Raw genomic sequence first — 8,890 nt, 5'->3', positions numbered from 1 at the left:
TTAATTTCACAATAAAAAATTTAATGCTTCATTCACTTCATTATCTCTGTACACACACACACCCAGAAATCACTTTCTGAATAATTTAGGAATGAGAAAAATCCCATAGTTTCAAACAACTATGGGTAAAGCTATTCAGATAATTAGGAAAAATGACATCAGTATTTTTCTTACAGTGCATTAATGTTAAAATGTGTAACTGGTAATTCTTAATATAAACCATGAAACGAATTTCCAGCAATCCTCAAACAGCGAAACATTATTATGTTGTTAATTTCTGTCACAGTCCTTAACAATGAGTAAAAAGTCAGTTGCAGTTCCAGCTCCCACTCTGGTATGAGAAATAATCCATCAAAATCTCTTTACTATTAAGATTTAGGACTAAAACCCTGAGTTAAAAACTAGTAATTGATCAGTCCCCACATTTAAAATAAGAAGCAGCAAAATGATTCTGTCACAGCAGAAAGTCTGGACAAATGTACCATTGGTGGTCATGTACTCCTGTTAGTTTCCGTGGTGAGAATCTGTTACTCCACGATCCTTCCGTGGCGAACAGAATAGGCGATGAGTCTGTGGTAGGATGAGAGGAGGAGGATGACGCCCAACACCACCATACCGCAGATGAGGCTGAAGGCCCAGCGAGGTCCCAGGAGGGTGTAGACGTGGGAGACAAAGACGGGGCCGAGTGTTCGCGCCCCGCTCCCCGAGGCGGTCAGCCAGCCCATGTACACACCCTGGAGAAATGAAAACACACTGAGCCTCACTGAACGCGTCATAACTACTTCAACTTATCTAAAACACTCTTTTCACCTGAGGTTTTGGTCCGAGGATTTTGGAATAAAGCGTGTAGGACATCACGTTGCAGGCCGGGTAGCCCACCCCGATGAGGAAGTCTGATGAGATGTACTGAGCGAGGTAGATAGCCGGGGTGGTCTGACACCAGGTCTGCTCGTACGGGCAGCCTGTGGGCTCCACGGTGCCGTTGCCAACTAAACTGCCCCCAGACACTTGACTGACCAAAGAATTGTTTTTCAGGTCTGCATTTTGGTGAAAGGAAGAAAAACCCAAGGTCAAATTCAGATTTCTTCCTCAACATTTCCCCTAATGTTTCCCCACAGATTACCTGCCCACTGGATTTTGGGGAAATGATTTCCCCAGGGAAGCAGAACAATGAAGCCACAGAATATGATGCCAAAACCTGCGAGCAACACGGGGCGATCTCCAAACCTGGAAGGGTAGAAAGTAACTTCTTCATGACCCAAATTCAGCCAAACTAATATATATCCTCTGCTTAGACTTGAAGCATTTACCTCGAAGCGGCTGCTTTTACCAGAAAAAACACCAGGATTGATTGAAATCCGATGCCGACCATAATAATACCATTGTACAGAACGGCTTCTTTCCTCGTCCAGGCGAACATGTCCATGGACAGAGGAGTGGCAATTCTGGAGAACAATAAGAACTGTTAGGACTTTCCTCCAACCCAACAGGTGTGTGTTGTGTGTTTACCTGCGTGAGTATTTCAGGTAAACATTTCAGTATTTCAGTGCAATACTTACGTTTCAAACACAGCGAAGATGAACATGACGATGAAGAACAACACGTTGGAGGTCACAACAGCCACCTGGTCGATGGTTTCCACAGATTCATCAAGGACATCGACTGTGTCTGAACAAAGAAGAACACTTGAATAATTAAAAATAAAAACTGAAACTTATTTATAAACTTATCTGGATTTTTTTCCTTGACTTTGTTACCTTGTGTACCAATCTAAGTTGAGCTGCAGGTTTTAATTAAATTATGGCACACTTAAAATCTTACGTGTAATGGCTGTTTCCATACATTTAGAGACATAGTGGGAACCCTTATTACTGGTAATATCAGCTACCTGTATTTAAAAGCAACTTTAGAAAATTAAGCAGTATGGTTGCAAAGAAAACTAATCAGTTCTTACTCTTTTTAAGCTGAAGGCAAAAATCTCATTCCAGAAGATCCACTTACTCAGATCTCATTTGATCAAATCCCATACACTCTATTGTTCAAAGTGTAAATAAAACAACAAAATAAGCAACAAAGACTTCATACAACCAATACCTTCTGATGTGTAGTTGATAGATCTGATGTTCTTTCCATCTTCATTTACACAGTGCTCTCTGATGGCAAAAACATAAGAATATAAAAGCTTTTAGATGAATAAATAACAAGGCAACAACTTCACTGCAGACAGTCGCACTGGTATTCCAGCAGTTGCTCGTTTCTTCCACTTGAGGGCAGTGTGGGCCTGATGGTTGAAACTTGGACTGAACTGGTTGTTCAAGTAGGATAACGATCCCAACCCATAACAAAGCTGGTTATAGAATAGATGACATTGTCTAGCATTAAGCCTTTGAAAGTCCTGAGCTAAAATACATTGACCGTGTGTTATGGACTATACTTATAGATCAAAAAATGAGTCAATTTAAAAAAAGAGCAGATTAAAGTAATAAGACACTGCATGAGCCGACACGAATGGAGCAAAGTTGATCAATTTTTAAACGGTTCACTGGAGAAAACAGTGATGTTTTCTGAATTTGTTGTCACACATCAAATAAAGAGGCACGTTGTGTATTAATAAACTGACTTGAGCACCAGTAGAACCAGCAGGATGTTGACGAGTCCGAATAGTGCAGCCAGTAAAGCCGGCGTGGTGTACATGTTGAGCTGCAGGTCTAGGAATTTCACCGTGACGCCGTTTTCTCCGATGAAAGAGAGGCATGCCTGCAGAGCTGAAACCCACAAACACAGACATGAACACGTCTTTCTTCTTCAGAGTTATTCTCCACACCCAGAGCAGCTCCAAATGAAGCACCTGGTCCAAGGATGAAGCCCAGTGCCTGACAGGCGCTCATGTTTGCCATGGCTCCAGTCCTTTCTTTCAGAGACGTAGCCCCGGCGACATACGACCTCACAACGGCAACATTACCTGAAGGGAACAAATCGAATATTACTGTGGATGAAATGGAAGCAGAGACATCTCTATTTAACACCAGGTCAGATTTTCAGCGTTGTAGGAACCATGAGCCAGAAGAACGGATTCCCACCTGCTCCGAAGCCAACAAATGCTCTGGACATGAGCATGTGGTACTTGTTATTGGTTTTGGGCAGGTACGCGTAGGCATAGTAGATATTGGCAGCCAGGTTGATGACGATGGAGCACACCAGCGGCTCCCTGCGCAGCCGGTGATTAGACCACAGCCCAAACAGAGGCGAGGCCACCATCTGACCCAGACTGTAGGCTGCAACCATCCAACCCAGGAAGCTGGCGTCTGCGCTGCTGTCGACCTGCAACATGAGACAACAACCAGGTCCAGAGATGAGACCGAGTTACTAAAACACAACACAGTCTGACTCCACGTCAAGCAAGTAACTTCAAAACTATGTAGTTTAAAAAAAAAAAAGTAAGTAATTATCTTTTTTTTTGTCTTCTTTGTAGTAAATGATGTGTCATATATAAACAATTCTTCAAAAGGGAATTCAAATGTACAAAAGATGCTATTTTTGTCCACAACTGATTTTCTAAGACGTTCTTTACTCATCCTTTCATTTCCCTTTTTTCCATTTATTTGTGGTCACAGTGGTTTTATGCAGAAAGCCAACACTTTCTCTCAACCTTACTAAAAATAATTAAAAAAAAACACTTCCAACAAACTGAAAACTGAAAGCATTCCATACCTTCTGCAAATAGGGCCATAGTGATGTGATGACGATGGTGAAACCTGAGCAGAGACAACAAACGGAGATGATCCACAAGCTGTCAAAGATGGTGAACATGGATTTGTTAGAAGGGAGACAGAAGTCGCAAAGTTAAAGCTTTTAGCTGTTACAGAGGGAGACACTCGTGATCAAGCCCACTCTCCGGATGTAGTGATGGACTCAAACCTGAACCGTCATAGATGCATAAAGCCAGTTACGAAGTCGGCCTTCAATCAGCTGAAGAACATTTCCAGAACTAATGACCCAACAAGATTTTTCAAAACTCTTCCATGCATTGATATTTTGTCATATTGATTTATTAAAAGATCACTGCATAACACGTTTGATAACTTAATGGTAGATGGATTGAATAGCAACCTAATAGTTAGTTGCTCACGAAGATTTCTGTCTTCAACTGGTCCAACCTGATGGATGTGACACTCTGGAGCTTTGGTATTTCTGGTTAGACTAGTTTTAAATGAAGGCACTGCTGCAACTGATCACCTTTGATTTCTAGAGCCAGATCTAAATACTGTGTTTTCATTCCTTTATTTGTATTTATTGTATCCAATTTATTTACATTACAGTTAGTTATCTTCTAGTTTGGTATGAGGGTGAAGTATTTTGGTCAATCTTGGCTCTTTTAGTGGAAAATAAAGAACTAACTTTGACCAATTCAACTTGGATAGTAAATGTAATTTATCTGATTAACAGCAATATACCTAAAGCAAATTTAATATTCTGTCACTTTATAGTGGTTTAAAATGTAACTTTTATTTTACATGGATCTAAAAAAACTGGCTTTAAAAAGTTCCTAGAATTTGTTTCAAAACATGAATCCATACAGATTTATAACACAGAGAGCGATGCATTTCAAGTGTTTATCTCTGGCAATTCTGATAAATGTGAATTACATCTAATGGAAATCTAATATTCAGTTTTTCAGGAATTTAGGATGTTACACAAGACCAATAAAACATAAAAGTCAGTCTAATGAAACATATCTCCATGGACCAAAGCTGCGGAGATTGTAAAATAGCATCCCCTCAATGTCAATGTTTAGAATATTGCAGTTACAAAGTACTGCTTTAACACTCAATTTAGTTAGTGGGAGAGAAAGTGTGATCAAAATCCCCTAGCAGGATTGTGAAGTGAACTCCTTTCAGGGACTGGATGGTTGCTCAGCGATCTAAAGTCCTCTTTTCATAAGAAAGTAAATTCTGCACTTGAGTTCATTCTACGCCAACACTAATACCAGCTTTCATTACCCATGGTATCATTGTGCTTCATCTGCAAACTGGCCAGAGCTAAACCCCACAGAATTTCCATATTGTACTGCAAAGACAAAGATGAGACTGTATTGTGAGAACGATGAGTGCTTTTTGTGTATGTATTAACAGCCTTTTGTTGCATTGGTTAAAAGAGTAATCTGGTTATTTCCAGAAAAGAATTTTAGCTTTTAAACTGAACTACTTTTTGATTATCTTCTATTATTGAGATCCACTTGCAGTTTTATCAAAATGTTCTGCTCCTTTTTTTGCTAATTTTCCATCCCTTTAAAGCCAAACCTCTTTCGTATTTACTTTATCCAACACATTTGTCATCAGTTTTCAGATCAGTCGTCTTGTTGAACTAGACAGACCAGGTGTGTCCACACAGAAGAGGACAAAAGTCATGGGAGCCCTCCTCACCTACGCTGCTGAGAAACATAGTGAAGTACATGACCCGGATGGACCTCCACCGGCTTCTGTAGTCCCCATCCTGGGAGTCATCGCTGCATCCAGACAAGAACAACGATTTGTGGTTTAAAATGATTTAATACAGTGATACAAACACATTTAAAATCTGGCTTCACGCATTCTTGGTGGTAAAAAATGGACCCTGTGAACTCTGTACTCACCTGTTTGCATCGTCCCGGAGCAACGGAGTGGTGTCGTCTGGGTCAAGATGTGACATTTTAACTAATTAAGTAATTTAGAGAAAGTTCCGGTGGTGTCCTAAGTCGCCATGTAGACGAGGGTCAGTGAACTAGCCGGGGCTCAAAGTAGACTCCTGCTTTTCCGGAAAGCTTCTAGAAGCTAGCTAGACTTGCAGATAACCTCAACCACACAAAATAACACTTCAGCTGCAGACATTAATAAGCTTAACAAATACTGCATATATTGTTGAAAAGAGGCATTTCTAACCGTTGTTAAAGGCCCCAAAAAGCAGCACGTAACACAAAACCTGACAGAACTGGACTATGATACCATGGCAGCGCAACTTCATGTAGGTCCAATAAATAAACTAATGTCCGGTTACATCTTACAAAATAAGACACAAAACAGAAACTTTATTGAATTTGATTTTAAATCCAGCAATTATAAGTTATTTAAACAGTTAAATATTTATTTAAAAGAATACACTGGATAATCTGCTTATGTTTAACTTTTAATTTCTTTGTCTTTAACAAATGCCTGCTTTTGTTTTGAAACCAACACTACGTGACGCTTGTGTCATTTCCGCCTAAATAATTTTAACTTGACGCAGCGCGCTCGCTCACGTGAGAACGCGAACACAAACATTGCGGCCTCTCTCTGACAGTTTTGTGTCAAGATCAAAAGTGAAGCACCAGATTTCACAGCAGAAACCTTGAAGGAGTCCTCGGTTATTACTACCGAGCCTAATGTGAAGAACAAAACAGCACAGCATTGATATGCATTTATTTAGACTTCTGCTGTTCAAAATATTGTTTAAGAATCCGGAGAGTTTTGTAAACTGACAATAAACTCTTACGTAACATTAACATTACACCTAGATTGAGGATGGTTTAAAAATGCACAATTCTCTTTATTTTGATATTAACAGGGGAAAAACTGGTGCTAAACACGTTGCTTGTAAAAATAAATGTATTATGTTCTCTATGTGAAACGTGTAAATGATTACAGTGGGAAAACACACGCACACGCATACATACGCATGTACGCGCATCTCCCCCGCCCCAGCCTATGGTTCGGATCATTATCAATTTTACTATCGGACAAAAATAAGATGAACCTAAAAGCAAAATGCAGTTTTCAAATGATCATGTACACTCTAAAAAGTGTTTTTGGGCTGTAGTTCATCTTATGGACTTATTTACATTAATTTAACTTAATTCTTTTGCTTTTGCTATGACAACTTACTTTTTTGTGTTCATTCAACTCAAAACTTACAAATCTTTAACCTGAAGGAACTTTTCACTTTGACTTTACTTAAAACAATTGAGTTCAACGCCAGTTTTGTATCCTAAGTCTGACCAACTCAATTTATTATGATCATCCAACTCAATTTACTAAGTTCTTCCAACTCAATTTGTTAAGTTTTTATAACTTAATTCATAAGGGGGTTTAACATGACAAATTTAAGTCATTCTTACTCAAATAATTTATTTTGTTCTAATAAACATTTTAAATCTCTTTGATTTAATTCTACAGAAAGTCAACTCAAACTTTTAAGAAGTTCCAAACTAAATTTAAATAATCTTTTTACAGTGTCATCTAAATACACAAATCTTTTCCTTAAATAACCTTTTTCACTTTGACTTTACTTGAAATAATTCAGTTTGTGTCCCATGTCTGACACAATGACTCAAGCTTACAGGGACACATTCCCAATAAGCGACCGTGGCTCTGTGGATAGAGCAGTTGCCTTGTAATCGGAAGTTTGTCAGTTCAATTCCAGCTTCCTCCTGCCGTATGTTAATGTGTCCCCTGGGTACTTAATGCCAAGTTGCCTAGCATCTGAGCATTAAATACATGTGTGAATATGTGCTTTCAGTGGTCAAAAGTGTTATTTAAGTTTATTTACCATTTTTGAAGTAAACTAAATGATTTGAGTAAGACTGACTTAACAAATTGAGTTGGATGATTATAATATATTGAATTGGTTAAACTTAATAAATTTAGTTGGATAAACTTAATTGAATTGCTTGTTACCTACAGAAGCAATTCAATTAAGTTGGTTCAACTTTTTTCTTTTTAGAGTGTATTAAGAGAAAAAAAAATCATGGCTTATGCTTATTATTAGTCACTTAAAGGTCAATTTAGTCGTCATTTTATTAAGTAAAAAAACAGCACCAAACAAGTTTAAACAAAGATTAATTCTATTTATGACGTGCTTACAGGAATGAATGTTCAAAATATATGATCTAAAATTGATAAAATGTCAAGTTTTTTTCAGAAATTAACCGTTTTCTCAGGAGTTTAAAAAAGTTTTTTTTTTTTATTGAACCACAAGTTATGAGACCTAGAAATATTGTAAAGGGAAGAATTTGAGAGACAGAAGAATTCAAATAGCCTGAACTGCTAAAACATACATTTCTTCAGAAAATCACTTAAGCTAAAGAGCCAGAATGTGTTATGATGGTCAGGATCTTGTGCTAAAACCCGATGAACTGAACTGGATCTCTGAAGCCATTCTTTTCTCAAGCTTGGTTGATGCAGGAATCAACTTTGTCACAATCGGTATTCAAACTGAATAATTTCTGTTAAGATAATCATCCATTTAATACAGTGTTGGTCAAATAAATTCTGACTCTAATGGGCAAGGTTCCAGATATAAAGAGCCATCAGGAGGCCTCTATCAGCCAATAAAAAGCAGCCGTGACGAAACGTGTTGTGCTAGTCCTATGTGAAGTGAATTATTTTCATTTTCTTATCATGTTCTTGAGAAATAAGATGGGAAAAAAAGAATTTAAACAATATAATTGCAGATAAAATGCAATGTCCAGCCTGAAGTTGTTTATACATTAACTTTTCCAACACGTTATGAATCTACTGAGTAAATACACGCCTTTCCTTCAGAGTTTAACATATTCACCATTTAAAGTCATTTAATCCTAAATCATTTGAAAAGCTATCTGAAGTCCCAAATTATGAAACATAAGACATATTTTGACATGCATTCAGACAAAAATCTTTATAAAATAACAATACAGAGATTGTTATACAATCTAAATGCATCGATGACAATGACAATAAATTCTTCTGATTCTGATTATTGAATGAAAAGTATTTCTAGTGGGTGAATGGTCAGATCTAATATGTTTTAACACTACAAAAATATTAAGCTTCTGCAGCACAAAAGTGACTAAACAGACATACTGCTGGTATATTACAACATTGCTATATATATATAT

The 8,890-nt window shown here is 37.7% G+C and overlaps 1 protein-coding gene across 1 annotated transcript; it reads right to left on the bottom strand.

Moving 5' to 3' along the window:
- On the bottom strand, positions 1-6,020 carry mfsd8 (major facilitator superfamily domain containing 8). Its single transcript, XM_007562523.2, has 12 exons — positions 5,633-6,020; positions 5,424-5,506; positions 3,712-3,755; positions 3,081-3,321; positions 2,849-2,962; positions 2,621-2,765; positions 2,095-2,153; positions 1,560-1,668; positions 1,311-1,445; positions 1,124-1,227; positions 811-1,037; positions 1-734 (listed from the first exon to the last, which is right to left on the bottom strand). The coding sequence occupies exons 1-12, from the start codon at positions 5,686-5,688 to the stop codon at positions 528-530; spliced, it is 1,524 nt and encodes a 507-aa protein (XP_007562585.1). The 5' UTR covers positions 5,689-6,020; the 3' UTR covers positions 1-527.
- Between the last annotated feature and the right edge of the window lie 2,870 nt (positions 6,021-8,890).

This window comes from Poecilia formosa, unplaced genomic scaffold, assembly GCF_000485575.1.
Source record: "Poecilia formosa unplaced genomic scaffold, Poecilia_formosa-5.1.2 Scaffold137, whole genome shotgun sequence".
Taxonomy (NCBI): Eukaryota; Metazoa; Chordata; class Actinopteri; order Cyprinodontiformes; family Poeciliidae; genus Poecilia; species Poecilia formosa.
The sequence above is the reverse complement of the archived record's forward strand: the minus strand, read 5'-3'. Positions and strand labels throughout refer to the sequence as shown.

Bases quoted from the DNA above. Each gene is read 5' to 3' on its own strand.
- mfsd8 (XM_007562523.2), bottom strand. From the start codon at position 5,688: ATGTCACATCTTGACCCAGACGACACCACTCCGTTGCTCCGGGACGAT. The intron at 1,446-1,559 runs GTAAGTATTGCA...ATTGTTCTCCAG, and splicing joins ATCTTCGCTGTGTTTGAAAC to AATTGCCACTCCTCTGTCCA. The intron at 1,038-1,123 runs GTAATCTGTGGG...ACCAAAATGCAG, and splicing joins CCCCAAAATCCAGTGGGCAG to ACCTGAAAAACAATTCTTTG.